Here is a 19,346-nt window from a genome sequence, read left to right on the forward strand (position 1 = left end):
AGTTGCTGTAGTCTTTGATTGGGGAGTCATGTATAACCTAGTATTAGAGGCAATTATTTTAATGACAGTTTAGTGACATATCACCAGACTTGGAGCAGATGGGTAAATGGATTCCCAGAAAACTGTACCTTTTGTTCTGTGATTATTATCTAGCTTTTGCTGATTAAAATTAAGACAGGAGGCGGCAAAATAATTAAAGTAGTAGAGCCTGAGTCAAGAAAGTGACTGAACTGTTTCATAAGGGTAGTAGTGGAGAGAAGTATGAAAGCAGGGCTGTCTCTTGCCTGCTATTCCTTTATTAAGCCTAAAACCTTTTCAAATGCCTGTTGTGGTAGTAGCTAGGGACTCAGCCCCAGCTCAGGGCTTTGTCATGCTAGTGATTAACATACAGCTTTCTCTGTAATGGATGAAATTAGAGTTTTGTTTTCTTTAATTAGGGTTGGGTTTTTTTTGCACTATCATAGGGGTAATATCAGTGATATTATTAGAGAGCAGTACCTTTCAGTTGTAGACATGCTGTGTTTCAACTTCTCTGAGCACAAAAGCACTCACTGCTAAGGCAAGGTGATAGAAAACTCTCTCATTCTTAACATACTTCCTGTGTGTTGTATCAGCCAGAGCTGGAGTGTGAAAACACTTCTCAGTGTTTGAAATGCACTCTTTGGAAGAGCTGTAATAGCTGTGCTTTGTGGCTTTAGCTTTTGAAAATCATATGCCAACAATCACATGGTCCTATGGTTGATGCAGTCCTTATGGTGTGTTTGAAATGTTAAATGTCCCTCTGGAACAGTGGTTCCTCTCTGAGGAACCTGTGCACATGAAGCACGTGGGGACCCACCCCAGGAGTTGTGTAGTTTGAACCCTTGGCAGAGTCAAAGAACAAAGGAGACTTACTCTCACCTGTTGTTGAACTAGGAGGTCCAAAGCAGAATTTTCTGAGGGATGTATTTCCAGATTTGTCTGTTTTCTTCAAGGGAACTTGGACTTTGTGTTCATCTCTTCTTCTATAGATGAATTTAGTTACTACATTGTTGACACATTTGCTTTAATATTGTAAAATAATCCATTACTTTTTACTCTGTTTTCACAAGCTTAATGTTTCTAAAATGTTTGGTGTCTGGTAACTTCCTCCCATGGAGAAGGACAGCTGGGCACTGTCCTGCTCTGCTTGCTGTCCTGACCAGCTCTGGCAAGGGACAGCCAGGCAGTCTCCTGAGGGGACATTTCAAAGCAGAGGAGGTGGGGCAGGGAGGAGAGTCTGATGGCCTCTGTGACTACTGCCTTGGACATGTACCTTAGTAATGAAGCACAGAGTTTTAGGAACTTATAAGGGATGTTGTCTTGCTTTTGGAAATGGAACGTAACGTTTCAATGCATTTGTCTGGCTGCACTGCAAGGTTGCAATGGATTTGGAGAGTAAATTCTTAACAATGAGTGGAACTCTCAGAACTTTCATTGTAATAGTACGATGTGGGATCCAAGCAAGTGTTGTAGCATAATTTATCGATGCCAGTGCTGGCTGTGTGTGCAAATGTGATCTTCCTGAACATGTGCGTTACTAGAAGCTGCCATGTTTTTTCCTTTGATAAGAGAGGCTGGTTTGGGAAATCAAAATAGATTTTCTATCTGATAGTTTCACAAGAAGTTCCTTGTAACTGTAACCACTGGCCAATGAGCCAAGTCCCCTCATCAACTCTTTCACTTAATGATGTCTTTTATTACAGTTCAGCAACCCAGTTGAGTGAGTAGCTGCATGGTGAACTAAGTGCCTCTGACAGCTCAGCAGTAAAAATTTTTGCACATCAAGTGCTGTGAAAATGTTCTCCCATGGCTTGAGTAGGTATTTTTTAGTGTGGTTTAGGAGAAATTACACACTAGCAAAACAAATCAGGGGAATAAGTAGCCATCAACATACAAGTAATGATCAAAGATCTGCTTGCTTGAGAGAGGTTTTACAGTGTGTTGATATCACCATACATATCTTTGTGGTCAGAACTTCAACAACAAATACAGAATGAGACCCATTCCTAACCTTTTTTTATTTTTTTTTTAACAACCCTATGCAATCCTCCCTCCTGGCTCTTCCTTGCAGAAAAGTACACTCTTGTGTGGATTAGCTTGGGAGGTTTCCAATTTGCAGTGTGTCAGGGACAGAAACCAAATAAACTCTGTTACGTGAATGGGCTGTGGAAATAAACTTCAGTATAAGAAAGCGAATTGACCGCCCTGAGTCATTCTCAGCTACTTTATTTGCTCTAATTGGTTTGCTTTAATTAATTACATTGTTTGCACTTCTGTTGTGATTTTGTACGTCTTCTAATTAAGTCTTGCCTTTTATCTTTTCCACTCTTACTGATCTGTGCAACAGGTATGCTAACTACCTTTTGGCATCCTGGCTGGAAAATGAGAAAGGTTTCCATCAGCAATGTCTTGGTGGTTACACCAAGCACTTACACAGGCCATGTAAGTGCTGCCTGTAAACAGCCTGGGCTGGGGCACAGAGATCCTTTTGTAGTTCCAGAGGTATAGATGGTGCCTAGGGAGTGAGACATGGCAAAGGTCTGAAGCTCAAGGGGTTTATTTCTGGGGAAGTTCACATCCTTAAGATCAGTTTCTTGGAAAAGGCCCTGCTTAGTTTTACGTTAATAAAAGATGTGTATTTGGCTTCATGTCAGAACTAGGAATTCACAGACTTTGAGAAACCTTTGAAGACCGTTACAGCTGTAATTGGTGTGTTTTGTCTTGGGTGGAGAATTGGAAAGGTTTATTTCGAGAATATACACTCTTAAGGGCAGGAACTGTTACTCATCTGTGTTTGGAAAGCAGCACCAACACAGTCTGGATAACAATGATACTACAGAAGGTTAAAAGAACAATTAAAGAGTGGAAATAATGACCTAAGGGAGAAACACTTAACTTTAGCACACCGATGACAGCACATCGTGTGTTTGGGGAAATCCGAGGGGAGAGAGAGTGAGAGAGTTGTCAGAGAGACTAATACTCTCAGAAGAAATATGTTGAAATCTCTGCTTACATTTCACAGAAATGATATCAAATAACTTGAAGAAAATTCCTTTGAAACGGAAAGAGGGAATTTGTCCTTATTTGTGTTTTCTCCCAGGAGAGCTTGCCTCGTTTTTTGGTTCTTTCTCTTTCCTTTCTGAATACCTTGGGACACGGGGAGTCTGTCAATAAAACAACATCTCCAAAGCCACACTTTATTGTGTGCAGGGAGATGCAAACAAAAACTACTGGGTAAAGCTAGCTTCCCAAGGCCACTCTTCCAGAGCAGCCTGGGTGCTCTGGAGCCAGCCAGCATCCCTCCAGGGTGGATACACCAGCGGTGTCATGTCCTGACGCCACTTAGCAGCTATTTTTTGTGTTTGTTGCAGGTTTGAGATGTTATTGAGACCGTCGTGTTTCTGGAACAGCACAGGATGTAGGTCAGCCTTGGCTATGTCCTGCACGTGGGAGGATCAAGGCGATGCATCCTGGGCATTTTCAGGGATCACAGGTGAGTTTGTGACTGAAGAGAGTTATGAATTCCTGGGTTGTGTGCTCTGGATCTCCAGAAGACAACTCTCATACAAGCTGAAGTACAGACCTATGTTCAGATACCTCACAATTGACAGGTCTATTGAAAAAGAACAGAATTTTATATATATACACAATTATACATACAAAATCATAATAATGATAATAATTAAAAATAAGAATAATAATTTTTAAAAGGGAGAGAATTTTTGCTCTTTTATCCATCTTCTGGAACATGTCAATTATGTCTGTATATACACTTTTTTCTAAAATAGTTCTTTAAACTACAAACAAATTACCATTTCTTCCTGGCTGCGTTGGTTTGTATTGTATTACTTGCAGCTTTCATGAGAAGGCATTAAAACAAAGCAGAGCAACTATAAAGTAACTACCAGGAAGAAAACAGGGTTTTTCTTGTGCTCTTGGCCTCGATTTTATCACCCTGAAGTGATCACTTCCTTTTTGGAGCTTTTTTCTTGTTTTGTGTATATTATTTCTGTGTGTAGTTGGTCACATGAAATCAGCCTCCTAACAGAGCCAAAATGTAAATTAAAAAGAAATTGTTGAGGAGTGAAGCTAACAGCATCAGTAAAGTGATCCTTTAATAAATCAATTATAGTCTAAATATCTGAAAATACCTGTTACTAACATTCTGTTATTTTCTTCACAGCTCCTGCAGGCAATAATCAAACAGTGAATCTGTGTTATTAATTACTTCCAAATATATAAATGGGGAAACAGTTCTAGAGCTGCAGGTAATCTCCCCAAATCTCCCTCCTGTCTGTGTTTCCAGGTTGGCAGCTGCTGGCACTGATGTTCTGTGTTGTGGCACGGGGAGCAGTTGGGCTGTGCAGTGTTTGCTTCCAGTGAGTGCCCCTGTTGTCTCCTTGGAGTTGCTGTTCCATCCTGACCAAGACATTACTGAGACACCATTGATGCTGCTCTGCAGGACATTCTCAGGACTCTGGCACACCAGGTGAGGTACCAGCCAGCTTTTATGACAGCAAGGAAAGGTGTCTCAGATGTTTCACTACAGAAAGTAGTGAAAGTAGTTATTTAAATTTTTTTTTTCCTCTGACAGATGGCCAAGGGGCAAAGTTGGGTCAAAGTTTGGTAAATAATAATTAAAAACTCCCCAAACAAAAAACCCAAACAAAACAAAAAAACCCAACAAAAAAGCAAAATTTGGTTCCCTTTTCTCTTTTTGTCAATGGCTCTTTTCTTGGTTATGTTGCATATTGCTAAGCATGTTTTTAGTGAAGAAAGGGTTGTCTTCCAAGAGTTTAATCCTAGCTCTGTTTAGATTTGTCTATTAATATTTCTGTGCAGTTCTTTGACTGAAATTCTGGGATGTTTCCTCCTTCCTCTCTGAAAACAATGTTTGGTAAGGACTGGAGATTGTTTAGGTCTGTGGAACTGGTCATTGTAAGCCAAGACACAGAGGGCTGATTGGTGACCTTGTCTTGCTTTTGGCTGGAGCTTCTTCAGGTTGGTGTGACCAGGCCCAGCAATCGCTTTCCTGTTTTGACATTGGTGGTTACTTTGCTGCTTCAGACATGCAGACAATATTATGTCCTTGACTTTTCCCACTCCCTGACACATTAAAATCTCTCCTGAAAATCCTGATATGTTGGTAAATTTTACTTACGAGTTTTGGTTTTGATACAAAGAAAAGGAAAATTAAAGTAGAAATGTGGCAGAGGGAACCTGAGTGGTACAAAATGAGTGGGAACACAACAGAAGGGTCCCCTGAAGAACGGGGGCTCTCACTGGGAGGGTGTGGGGAACATCAGTTGGGTGTTCAATAGCACAAGTGAGCAGAGGAGGGACACTGACCCAAAGAAAGAAACAAAAACTGTGAGATGTGTCCCAGCTCCACCTTCTCAGGTTCAGCACCACTGAGCTTCAATATCTGAGGTTCTGTATGCAAAAGCATGCAGGACTTGGGGCGAGGCTGCAACTGCAAATCCAGGTATTGTGTGACTCATAGGAAAGTGGTCTTGGGAAGAGTAGAACATTGCTGCGGAATACTTCAACTGCATTTGTGAATTGAAAAAACAATTTGACACAGTTTGTTAGGCAGCTGTAATGTTTGATGCTAAAACTAAGCATGCTCCAATAATAAGCTTCTGTTTTCACAGCATGAGTTGAATGAATTGATTAAAAAATTCAACCAATTATTCCATGTAGTGTTTTTTAATCTGAAATTTATATACAATGAAAAATAAAACAAAGTTTATTAAATGAAAATTAAAACCAATATGGCTTACTGTGGCAGGTCCCTAAAATATATACATGATAATTTATTCAGGCCTTGTTACTACTTCAAAGCAATTATAATAATCCAGTGTATTTTATTTATTTTTTTGTTTTAGATTAAAAGTGAATCAGTCTTAAATATTTATGAAACATAAATATCCTCATGTCTCCTCCATGTCTATGTGCTTCTCTTTTTATTTTACTTTTGGAGCTATTCCTCCCCCATTATCTCCTTTGCTATCTACTATAGTTTATGGACTGATCATAATAGACATTTACAATACTCTGTATATTTACTGTTGAGTTCAAGCACAGGCAGTCCTACAGACCTTCTCTTAATGTACAGTTGTAATGTGCTGCCTTGGTACACGAAGCAGAGCTCTTTGCAGAACTTCCCTTTGATGCATGTTGATCAAGATCAAGTTGTAAAGAGCAGGACAGCTGTTGTGATGTAGTGCAAGGTTAAACACCAGGGTATTGATTTGAAATGCCTGCCTCACTCTGCTATTCTGCACCAGCACTCTTTGGCTTATATGAGTGGGAGGACACCACTGCGAAGCAGGAGTTGAGCTGTGCTATGACTGAAACTCAATGTCCCTCAGGAAGCTGTGTCTCATAAAATATTTGCTATAGGAACAGAAGTACTGGATGTTTGAGCATGCTTTAGGAATTCCCAGAGGTGGCATGGGGGGTGTGCACATGTCTGTAGGCATGCCAGCAGCTACTGAATGGCCGTCAGCATTTTCTGTTGTACAAACAGCAGATTGTTTGGTGTCCTTCCCACAAACAGGCTTTATTCCCTCTGCTGCAGAGTCCCTGTTTTGGTGGATAATTGCAACTGACAGCCTGGACTGGTGGTATCCAGCAAATGTTCAGCAGCATCAGTGGCAGGGTGATTGACGTGAACACCGCACAGGGAGGCTCTTGCTCTGTGAAAGTTCTGGTCTGCAGCAGCATGATAAGCAATGAGTGCTACTGGAAGCATTCTGACATGCTGCATCTCAGCCTGAGAGGCATTTCACCCATTTACATCCTGATCCTGAGCACAGGGAGGGCAAGATGTCAATGGACACAATTTTGATTTCAGTGCTGTTGGTTTTGGCCTCTGTTTTGTTAGCAACAAATGGTAAACCCTGCAGTCCTTGCTGAGGCAGGGCAGCAGTGGTCTAGGCCTCCATGAATACAGACAGCATCAGGAGCTTGTGCTCCACCATCTTGCTTAACCTCATGTCTGAATTATTCCCTGGGGCATGCACAGGATGTTCACAGGCTTACAGCAGTTAACACAGAACTCTAGAGAAGTTACAGTGAAATGGAAATGAGTCAGGGCCATCCTGGGGCAATGGTGAAAACTCACCTATTTTTGGAAGTCTGTGCCAGACTTCAAAACTGTCAGTAAGATAGAGAGGATTTTGTTATGTATTGGAGCAAACCCAAGGGTTTGCAAAGAGTGTTTGATGCAGAGAATACATCTTGTCCCACCAATGTGTGACAGACCAGATTGTATCTATCAAGCAACTTCTAGTGCTGCTGTCTTCTGCTGAGGTGCACTGGTATCAGAGTAGGCATCAGCTGTGTACTCCATCTGAGGGTCATGTCCTCTTTTACCCTTATCATTAAGGAATTTTTTTGTTGTTGTTGACAAGGTGCCCTTAGAAAATGAATAATTTTTCTACTAAAGTGCAACTGAATTTGCTTGACTGTCACAGAAGTATTTGGGCTCATGCCAGTATCATTGTGTAATACAGCTCTAGGATCTGCCCCTAAAAGTTTATCTGCAACTTTCTTGGTTTGCCAGTTAGTTTAATGCTGTTTGCCATTCCAAATTCCTACAGATGCAACTATATGGAATTTCCCTGGAAAAAGACAGCAGCTCTGTCAGAGAAGGTAAAAATATTGTTAGGACTCCTGTGATGTATTTAGACTATGGACTTCAATGTAGGGGTTAATAGAGTGTTATTCAGTATTCCAGGAAATTGTCAAGATCACCAACTATTGTACTGGCTTGACCTGTGTTACATTGAACTCACTCTTTCCATGTTTCCAATAAAAACATACAGCAGATTGTTCCAGAAGCAGTGTCAAACTCAGTTAAAAATAAATCCCCTCATACTTTAAACATGTAGTGTGTATGCTAAATATATCTCACCAAAATATATCTCTTGTAAGGAAAACGATCTAAAATATATCAACCCTGAAATCTCCCCTGGGTCTCTGCAAAACCATGGGTTTCTGTTATGATTCCTAAAAGTTAAAATAATCCTTCCTCATTTATAAGCCACCAAATCCTCTGTGTTTTACTCTGCTTTTATTGCAACACTAAACCAGCTTTGTTTCATTCAAGTGCAGGATTTGTAAATAACTAATTATAGCCCTGTTTTTTCCCTTGAAGCATTAACATTTGGCACCTGAGAGAACAGCCCTATTTCAACTACGAAACAGTTCAGGGGAAGCACTGGACTGAGTCTCAAAACAGTAGGGTACAGCTGACAAGCTCTCTTGGAGCACTTCACCTCCTGCTCTCAGAACAGCAGTCAAATGAGCCAGAGGGCAACTTTAGGAAAATATTTTCCTCTAGTAGCAGTTACATCTGTCTCCTTGGCAGCCTGCACTGGCAGTCGTGTTGGAAGCCGTGGGTTTGCCCCTGGCCCTGCCATGTATTTACATTGCTGAGAGGTTATCCTGAGCTCTACTGGATTCTGTTACCTGATTTTCTTTTGTTCTGTCATTTTCCCTCCCTGATGCTTTGGCTGCTTAACTCTTTATGGGTACATGTAAAGTGAAAATTACATGTGCAGTATGAGATCAAAAGTATTAATTTGAAAGTATTAAGCAGTAAATTTCTTTCTGGTTAGAGATTCAGCTTTTCTTAAGTGTTTTAGCTGTATTTACTTGGCTTCAGCCTAGGCAATGTCACCATTGCTGTGTGAGCTTTTGAAGGTGCTGTTCTCTACACTTGTATCTTCCACTTGTATCAAATTCTCTTTGGTGCTCATATTTCTCCTGCATTTTACTCTCCTCTTCTGAGTAACTGATTTTTGACTGATGCTTCATTTCAGTGGAATGATGGTATTATAAAGACAATTATAAAGTAATCAGCATAGGCATATCAATATTTATTGAAATACTGAAAAAAATAATTCCATTGGTGATGAGAAACTCTTGGCAAGAACTGACATGACAATATGTATTTCACTGATACAGTAAGAGAACTTCAACTTCAACAAGTAACTCACTGCACATTCTAAGAGTTGCATGGATTTAAATCCAAGGCAGCTGCAGAACATCTGTAATACAAATAATCAGACTTTACAGATTGTCTGTTTACAAACACAGAACAACTATAATAAACCAGCCAAAGCTAAACCGTTTTGAATTTTAGTCTGCTTTTACTAATATATCCTGTAATCAATAAGGCAGTCAGAAGAAAATGCTTGGTTACAAAGTAGTTAACAATTAACGTGAGTGGGTTTTTTTAGTGGTTTGTTTTTTGTTTTGTTTTGTTCGTGTACTTTGGGCAATATGATGGGATTCTTGGAACCCCGCATGTAGGCAAATACATGTTCAATTATCTGAAAGCATTTTCATGAACCTAAATTGTTTCTTTCTTCTACATTCTTATTTTAATTCTTCTGTCCTGTATATGGATAATGGTGCTATGAATATTTAGCAATAATTTTTCAGCTTTTTCCTTAATATTCAGTGAAGTTCACTGTAGCATTTCAACAGGAAAAAAAAAAGAGAAAATACAGAATGCAAACACTTGAATTAATGCATTGCTTTTCTTTCTGAAAGGAAAGAATGACCACACTTAACTTGTTCATGTGTTTCACAGGCACGTCAATCTTTACTATTCTGTTAATTTCATTTGTTTGTTTGAGGGAGAGCACTGGTATTTGAATAATGTTTCTGTCTGCCCTGGGGGATGCTGAGGGGCTGTGCTCGGTTTGCTCGAGGTCTGTAGGACAGTGTGTGTATGCTGTGGTACAAGACAGGCATGTAGGAGTTGCAGACACTTGGCTTTGCTGTGTTGGTACCCTATGCATGGACAGAATATTAGAGCTGATTAATACAGGCAGTTAAATAGTGTGCTTCGTACTAATGCAGATGTAATAACTGATGTCTTTGGTATACAATGGATGAATGGTTGGATGGAAGTGAGAGAAATGCACCTTTTCAAGTTCACATGAAACAGAAAAAGTTACAACTCACATAATTTACAATAGATTTAAATAAACTACATTTAGGATTATGAAGATTTACAGACATTTAATCAAGTGAATGATTTTAATTTGTAAAGACCCTTCTGTGTCCCTGAACTATGTTCCACTAACTTGAAGACATGCTACAGTAAACACATATATTTGGCTTCTTCATTCTGGCTATATCTTATATAAAGATGAAACCAAAGAACAATAAATTAGCATCATAATTGTCTACAGTGAAAACTATCATATACAATATAAATAAACTATTAAAAAGCCAGCAATCTTCATGAAAAAAAATTAAAATATTAGGATTTTATACAGTTTCTACAAGTGATTGTGCAGCCAATAATCTCAAAAATTAAAGTAAAAATGAAATACCCCTATTGATTTTAGTGTCTCACGACATACAGTAATTAAGTACTGGTAAAATAATTACCAATTTAAAAGAAATAATAAGGAAATCACTGCTCTGCAATTTTATCACAGTTTTTCCCCACAGGACCTAAAGAATGTAAACACTATGTTTTTGTTAATGCTAGAGATTAATACTTTATTTTGAAATGTATGTTGATCTACACCTGCGCAGTTACCTTTAAGGGTAATGAAATAAGGCAAGACTTATAAATGTGGCGCTACATGTTAATACTGATATCTTCATTTGGACAGAGAGAGAAATGTTTGTTCTTTTCTAATATTTGTTCTGCAGCAGACTTTGGCCTACATAGACACAGCAGTATCACTTTTCTTTCTTTGCGTAAAGTAGATATATTACCTAACTTTGAAAACAGGAAGTTTCGTTAGATATTGGATGTTTGAGTTGAAATTTAGTTTCCAAATTACTGGCAATTTTAAAGATTATTTCTTAATAAGCTCCGTGGCATCATCCAGTTGTACAATTCACTTGTCACTTCTTTTATCACAAAATTCTTTTAAAAATTTATTTTTGGTTTTTTAACATCAGTATTTGGTGTTCTAATTTCTGTTTTCTTGTCAAAGAAAGTGTTGTTTAGCATGGCTGAAATATCTCTATTTTCTTTGTTTGGAAACAGCCATGAATATATAGCGGAGCCATCTTTTAGCAGCTGGTCGAGTATGCAGTTGAATTGGCTAATTTATTTTGGAATATTTCCTTAGCTGCTTAACTGCTATCTGATAAGAGCAGTAGAAAAGGGATACTGCCTGGTAGAACAACATGAACACGTGACAAAACAAACTTCAGAGCACAGTTAAGAATGCCAAGCTAACTGGATCCCAGACTCTTCCTAGGAGCAGTTTGCAGGCCCCACAGGCAGGCCCAGCCTCGGAGGGTTTGGTGGCCACAGCCACAGCACGTGGCCTAGGCCAGCTCTCTCTTACAGCTTGTTCAATGAATGCCACATCATTTAGCACAGAAGAAGTAAGTGTTGGGTCCCTGTAAGGATGGCAGAAGATGCTGTAGATGCCATTTTGCATCTGTTGTGAGTGTTTTACGAGTCCTTCTATGCAGTGAAGGAATTTAGTGCACTCAAATTCCCCACCATCTTAGCTCAATAATACAGATCAGGGTTTTTTTCACTTAGGTTTCTTCATGTTGGCAATCAGCAGAGTTAAATATACAATGATCATTCTGTCCTTTTTCTTGTTGACATTGGTGATGGTATCCACTTGGTAAGTTCACTCCAGTATAAAGTCCTATATAGATTCCTTTGGGGATGTGTAGCATATGATTCACAGTTTGCAATACAAATACCCTGATACATCACTTATTTACTATTAGTATTTGATTATTACACCATTTTGCAATGTCTTAAAACCACATTTTAATTAGTGTTGCTTGGAGCAGTTCAGAATAATTTCTTTTCCTTGAAAGCAGAAGCTCTAATGGGTATAATTTATGCTCTCTTTGCATGCAGCATCTCAATGAGAAGGTTATTACACGGCACATCCCCGTTCAGGTGTTTGTAGTAGAGGTATTCTTCGGCCTGCATACTGATGGCCCGGATTTCTGGTAGTCGCAGGAGAAGCTGCCCAAATTTGTCTGTTTGCTGTGGGTAATTACACATGGTGTAGTCCAGCAGAGCAGCATTCACTTGTTCCTGAACACCTTCCACAAGCTGGAAGTTCTCGAGGTTTTTGACATCTGAATGATAATTTAAAAAAAAAAACAAACAGAAAAAACCCCAGGTAACAATTCAGTTGCATTTTAATTCCTGTTTATGAAGTCAACGTTTCACTAAATTGATGTATTTTTTTGCCTCCTGACAAAAGCATACTTTACAAGCTGCTGAATATTCAGTGAACCCTTTTGCCAACTTTCCTGGGAAAATGATCACAAAAGAGCTTTAGTGGAGTGTCTTGTTGAAATTCTGCATATACCTCAAATCAATTAGACACCAATGGAGTCTGAGCAAGGTCAGCTCTTTTCATAGCTAACAAAAAGAAAGGTTGAGGATTCCTAAAGTAGAAGACCATAATATATTGCTAGCAAATGAGTCCCAAGAGGAAGCCCTATCTTTAACCTACTATGTTACACAATTCATATAATTCTGTATTAATTTTTCTGACCCAAGGTGAAATCTATGTCCAGGGTATGATGTAGTTAATTCTAATAAAAAATGACAGTGCTCTTGTTTCTGTTTGACATTTTCAAAATGATTCTGAAAGCCTTTGACTTGCCTAGCCTATGTTAATGAACCATCTGGTACACTCCAGTGACTGCCAAAATAATATTCCCTACTAGAAACTCTCTAAAATATATATTTCACTGACTAATGATCTTTATAAAATGAAATCATTGTCCTTTGGGTGTAATACTAGATAAGAATGGTGCCCTTTAACCTGCATATGGTTTCTGAAATCCAACACTGATTTTTTTTTTTTCTGGTATTGGACAACGGGGCATTTACATCAGCACGGCAGGTACAGTTTGTTCACTCTGCCTCTGTTTGATTATCTTCTGTTCCTATACAGCAAGTCCAAGCTCTGGAAATGCTGGTCAGAGATAAATGCCAGTATATTACCTCCTCATTGTTTGCTCCCCTGTGTAAAAACCACTCGGATGAAATTGTCTTTGAACATGTCTGGTGAATGCAGAAGTTATTCTAAAGCTTGCAAATTAGAGTGCTGCTCTAATGCAGGAAGAGGGAGCTGATTAGAAAGCACTTGCTGGGAGAGCTTGTTTTGGTTGTGTTAGATCATTTTTACCATCAGCAGAGTACTGTACCACTTTCTTGTAAGGCTAGAGCCTGGTGCTACTGGGCACAACTCTGCGGCTTATTCACTTTGTATAAAGACAAATCTGTTCATCTGTGGATATTTTTGGAGCCCAGGAGATGGAGAATTTTGCAGAATTTGGTTAATTGTAAATGCCAGCCTCTGATTGTGGGGAAATGAGTGTTTTCCTTTGCAAAACAGGAACACACGTTGGTCACCCGCTCCATCGGGAGCCTGGGAGGCTGTGGAAATTGGGTCTCACTGCAGCTTTTCCTAGAAGTGCTTTAAAGAGAGCAAATACTGATTTCTGCACATAACTTTGTGCTGGAACATGAAGGAAATGGTTAGAGGAGACAAATATTGTCTTTAGAACAAGAGAATAGGAAAGATGCCAAGGGTCCCCGTGGCAGCCGGTGGCAGCACACAGAGCCTCCAGAGCCGAGTTCCAGGCTGTGAGCAGGAGCCCCTCTGGAATGTGCTGGCTGCCAGCTGCATGCTGGATTCCCTCTTGCATGAACCGGGGCCAGTGCTTCCTGCTGGGGTTGTTATTGCCTGCCTCTTTCCTGTCCCAGTTTCACTGTGGAAATGAAGCGAGTGACTCCTGGATTTGTGCTGCTTGTTTGGGAACTGGGGACATAACATCCACCAGAATTTTGCTAGTTGACTTAAGGAACTTGCCAGTATTACTGAAATTGTGATGGCTGTCCAACAAGAATCATCTGAACTTTACATTATCCCAAGTGAAGAGGACTGGAAACTTCAAAGCTGCTATGCCTGGTCCCTTAGCTATTCAAACTATTTATCCAAAGTCTTTTTGCCAGTGTCTCTGGAGATCTTTGGATAATCATGTTTTCCTGTACTACACTGGACATTTTCTCATATAAAATATAGCTGTTTATTATTTTATGTACCTACAGAAAACTCCCAGGGTATTTTGTAGCTAGTGTAACCTGGTTTAAAAATTGGGTGTTCTAAGCATATTTTTATAAAGCTAAAAAAGAAACAGTATTACCTATCACAATTAGCTTAAATAGGTTGTTTCAGATGCAAAATATAGTCATGAATGAATTGCTAGAACATAAAAACTCCCACAGAAAACAGGGACTATGCTGGAGATTAAACTGTTTACTGATTAAACTGAAACAGCAAGGTAAAATGTATGATGATTTCAGAATCAGTATTTAGAACTTTTTTCCTCGGTAAAAATCAGGAAGTTTTACGAACTGTTATCTGATTCAACCCCTTTTAAATTCAAGGGGCATCTTTCTCTTACTCTCTGTCTATTTTGAGCTGTACTGTGTATGAGATTGTGCTGCTTGGAAAACCAGGTTCATTATTATTTTTACCTCCTGTTTAAATGTTATTGTGTGGATTATATATTTATTGAAAAATCACAAGATAAATTTTTACAGAGATAAAGAAGAAACAAAATGTGATAATTGCAAACTTTTAATATTTTTCTACAAAAGCAGCGAGTTTAATATGTGTTTTAGAGACACTTATTCTTCTGTTTGTAGCTGAATTGATGCCATACTCCAAGACAAGAGGCGGCATATTTTATGTATTATATATTTCCCCCAAACCCAGGCTCAGTGGCTTTTGGCAGTGGGTGCACGGGTGCAGTGTGAGGTGCTCCTGTACCCCTGTCAGCTCTGTGGCCTCAGGGAATCCCATGGGCATTGCAGAACTGCAGGGGAAGGTCTGTGCTGGTCTCTTTCCTCGTCTTGGGACAGTTCCTTCAATGTGGCAACAGAAGCACTGCAGCCAAGATTTAGAAACAAGTCCAGTTTATACTAACAATAAACAAAAGTAGTTCTGGGTTCCTGTGCCACATTCAGCCTGGGGAAATACTTTTAATGTCTTTCCTCTAAACAAGTTCTTGCTACTTGTGGTGAGGCTCAGTGCTTGTAAACAAGATATTGTTAGTTAACCAGTGAAAATATGTAGATTTTCCTGACTTTCTATACTGAATCAGGGACAGTCCAAGTAATCACAATTTAGGACATCACTACATAATTCATTTGTGTGTAGATGTCTTCAGGACTGCAATTACAATAGTAGGGACATAGAGGCAACCTGATTTGGGGTGAATCTCTGTGAAGTGACCAAGATCTCTGCATATGACTTTTGATGTGTGTTCTTATCTCATATACATTAACAGTGAATGTTGCAGTAAAGCAAATGAGACAATCTGAACAGAGAGAAGTCAAAGGATATGTGCTGAGAGCACTGTGTAAAACTCCAGTGTCATCTCTCAAGCTCTCCTGGGATACTTATATGTTGTCAAAAATAGGTTTGCTAAACCCATAATTGCAATAAAAATTATGGTTTTTTTTGAGAGAGAATCATAAACTGTAGCTCTGGTTAAGATGAGTAATAACAAAGGAAAACATGTGAATATTAAGTTATTTCCAGTACCTTCAAATTATGCAGGTAGAACAAGAAATGGTACCATTTTCACTGGTGGTACTTAGTGTTGGTTGGTAGTGATACAAATAATAATGTTGGGGTTTAAGTAGATGGTTTTCCTGTGGTTTGAGTTTGGTTTTGTGCTCGGTGTTTATTATGGAACTCTGGCCAAACAGATTTAGTATTACAAGTATTTCCTTAGACTGCTAAGGAGTTAACTTGGTGAGACACCAAGCAATGCTGGTGTAGCTGCTGAAGGCAGTCAGTACAATGAGCGTGAAATCTGCTGCTGATGTGTACAGCACGACATCCCTTATCCTTTCACATAATTCCTCATTCCTGTTAATTTTTTTTGTAACTGGAATGTCTCTTATCGATCTTTACATCAGTTAGTAACAATTTAAAGTACATATGTTTAAGCTTAATGCAAGAAATAATTTTCTGAAGTTTAGATGCTTGTAAATTAAATAAGTAGGAGTAGGTCCCCCCTCCCACCCACACACCCTTTAAATCCTAGCAGCTAGAAAAAGTGTTTTGTGTTGCTACAGTAAGTATCAGTCTCTTAGCTCTTCTACTTTATTCACTCAGGGACTAATTACCAACTTTTTACATGAAACAGCCTTACTGTGAGCTCACAGTGGGGCGCGCATCTTTTTCTATCCTTATTGAAAAGTAAACCCTTAGGTCTTCTGGAATATATTATATGTTTTACAAGAAATAGCAATTGCTTTTCTGTCAAACAAAGAATTTTTGTTCCCTATAGCTTACTTTTGACGATTAAGACAAAAACAGTATTATAGTGTGTCAGGATCTGCTCTGCAGTCACAGTGAAGGTCTGCCAGTATTCCCAGATATCCCCCATTTTGATTATTTTCCACATCTGCCATAAAACCGTGCGTTAAGCTGAAACTGCATACAACATTCAGCCCAAGGAGAACACCTCTGCATATTTTCCCCCAAAATGGGTCTGGTCTTTAGAGGGGAAAAATATTTAGGTTTCAGAGAGATTTTCTCCCTCTCATATTCCAGACATGAAATACTGAAAATTTGGGGGTGTACTAATCTATAGAGAGTTTTCTTTGGTCTGGGAATTTTGAAAAGAAAAATGAAACAGAATGAGAGATTTAACTTTGAAAAATAGTAACTCCTTGGGAGCACTAAATATTTCCTAGAGAAAGCTGGTTAAATTTTACTGCTCATGTCTTTTATTCGATGCTGTTTTTACATGAAGCCATGAAGAGGTGTGAACACAGCTCATTTGCCTCTTTGTGTTTTGCACCATTGCAAGGACAAAATAAGATTTTGAGCTTCTCCATGGGAAAGAGGATTTCTCCCTTTCACAAGGCTGCTTCCAGTCTCATGAATACTCCAGGCACTAGGGCTTGTTACCAGCCCTGGCCTGAGCATCCTCACCTGAGAAGGGTGAGGAGCCCTGTCATTTAAGGACTTTATTGAAACCCAATGCCTCTGAACTTAGCAGCTCTTTGCAAGGAGCGATTAGCTCATTGATAAACTGTTATAGTTCTGATGAAGACTTTTACCCCAAAATAGTTCAAACAGGGGGAATTAACCAGGACTGAGGTGATGTTATCAAACCTCCCTCTATTTGAACAGTTTTGTACTACTTTTTCATATTTTCTGCTAGCCCTGCAAAATCTGTGCATTATAGGACTTAAAACACAGGTAGATTTTTGACATGTGGTAAAAATTTTTTTGAGGGCAAGTGTACTAATGGTTGATAAAGTGCCAATCTCTGAAAATTACCCACAATTCTCCTTCACTGAAACTAAGGGCAACAGCAGCAGTTCCATATAGCACATCTGTCATGAAGGCAGATGCATGCCATTCTATAGCTAAGCCTTCTTGACAGACGAAATGCTGTAATGAAGGAAGATTTATGGTAAAGATAAGCTCCTTACTACAAAATTCCCCTCAATTTTAGTACAGCAGGACTGTGCTGAATATTATTCACTTAGAAGTCATGGGAAACAATTCTTGATAAATGTTTTTTAATCAGTGATAAGCTGCATATATTTAGCACTTTCCAAACCTTGAAAAACCTCTACACTGTAAGAACAAAAAGCACTTTTCTTAAGACTCTCAAGTCCAAACTGAATGTGTAGAAAACTTTTCCTGTCTTTATGATTCTTTTTTGGCAGTGGCTAAGCTGTCTGTAACAGTGCAACAGTTGATCTCTGGCTATTTATTAGGGTCATAAAGTAATTTTCATTTTCAGTTGAATGTAACATCTGATAAAGGGCACATTGTTTTGAAAATCTTAATTAAATTCTTCTATAGCAGAATGTTTCGTTCATACCAAGTATTGGGCAAGACTGTATATATTTTTAAAGTGAGAACAAGATACTTAGGAGAACAAGCTGCAATTCCTAGTCTGGATCCTATTTCACTCCCTCAGTTTTCAATCTTGATGGACTTCTGGTTTCTTTCAGAAGAACTCAGGCTCAACTGAAACATTTTCATATTGCTTTATAGTGGGCTTCTTTCTAATGCTATTTAAAATATTGACACCTATTCTTCTGTTCTAAAAAGATTGTAAAATGATGGATTCTTACTGAGAAGCTCCTGATGGCTGTTAAAAACCATGCTTATTGATTTTGTGAGTAATTCTATAATTGCTTTTGGCCCTGTTAGCTCTGCAATGGGAAGAGAGACATGGGAAAAAAAGGTGGATTCCTCTCGTTGTGTGAATGTGGAAGTAGGTTACTACATTTCAGTTGTTACTTTTCTTACAGTACCAGTAAAGACAAAGGGCAAAGCTTAATTTGATTTCTTGAATCTTTATGACTGGTGTAGTTACTGAGTCATCACTCAGGAAAATAGAACAGCTTGACTTTCAGCAGCTCAGGCTGCATTTACTCCCTTGGAAGTTAAACAAACAAAATCTCCACTCACTTCTTGTCCTGACACCCCAGGAACCAACATGCTTATTATTTGCACATGAAGCATACGTGATATGGTGGCCATTGAAACACAATAAAACAAGATCCTGCCAGGCCTCTGATAGAAGAGTTGCTCACAGATCCTGTCCCAAATTCCACAGTCAGCTACGCCCTTAAATACAAAGTCCAGCATTTCTCACTGCAGCTTGGGAGGGAAAAATATATCCAGGTACAGCCACAAAGCCAGGGGTGGTAGATCCACACAGCCAGGGGTATGGGGAGCCAGTGGGGATGAAACTGTGCCCCAGCCCAAGAGATGTGGGGACAGACCACAGCCCCAAGCAGTGGTTCCACTGCTGGCATTTCAGCTTTGCCATGCTTAAACTCCACTACCACCTCACTTTCTTTCACTTTCTAAAGCTCCCTCTCTGCCTGAAATTCTGCCCCTGCTGAAGTCCAGCCTGGCTCCTGCCCTGTGGGTCAGCAGTGAAACGTTTCTTGTCTCTTGCTTATCTGGGACTGAGGGCAGCCCATCCATGGCCCAAAGGTTTATTCTGTGGGTATTTTAGTCCATGCTTCAGCATTCACTGATATGAATGTTCCATATAAAAGAGTAGCTGCTGCTTTCTTTGAAGACATGACAGATGAACAGGAATTTGGAGAGCAGTTGCTGTGTTGTGTCTTCAAGGAAATTCCCCAAACAACTGGAGTCTCTCACCATGCCAATGGGTGGTGCCTGCTATTGCTTGCTACAGGCTGTTCTCAGTGAAGGTGTGCTTCAGTCATTAGGTTGAAGCTCTGCTGGTGCATTGGAAAAATTAACCCAATGTGGTTAAGCCCATAT

The 19,346-nt window shown here is 39.3% G+C and overlaps 1 protein-coding gene across 3 annotated transcripts in view; it reads right to left on the reverse strand.

Moving 5' to 3' along the window:
- Positions 1 to 8,902: 8,902 nt before the first annotated feature.
- The window catches only part of NR5A2 (nuclear receptor subfamily 5 group A member 2), a 77,623-nt gene continuing 67,179 nt past the window's right edge, over positions 8,903 to 19,346 (reverse strand). For all 3 annotated transcript variants that reach the window (XM_030953232.1, XM_030953231.1, XM_030953230.1), the window contains exon 8: positions 8,903 to 12,120. In XM_030953232.1, coding sequence (XP_030809092.1) covers positions 11,873 to 12,120 — 248 coding nt within the window. In that variant the 3' untranslated portion in view covers positions 8,903 to 11,872. The remainder of the gene's footprint in view (positions 12,121 to 19,346) is intronic.

The sequence above is a fragment of the Camarhynchus parvulus genome, chromosome 8 (genome assembly GCF_901933205.1).
Source record: "Camarhynchus parvulus chromosome 8, STF_HiC, whole genome shotgun sequence".
Classification (NCBI taxonomy): domain Eukaryota; kingdom Metazoa; phylum Chordata; class Aves; order Passeriformes; family Thraupidae; genus Camarhynchus; species Camarhynchus parvulus.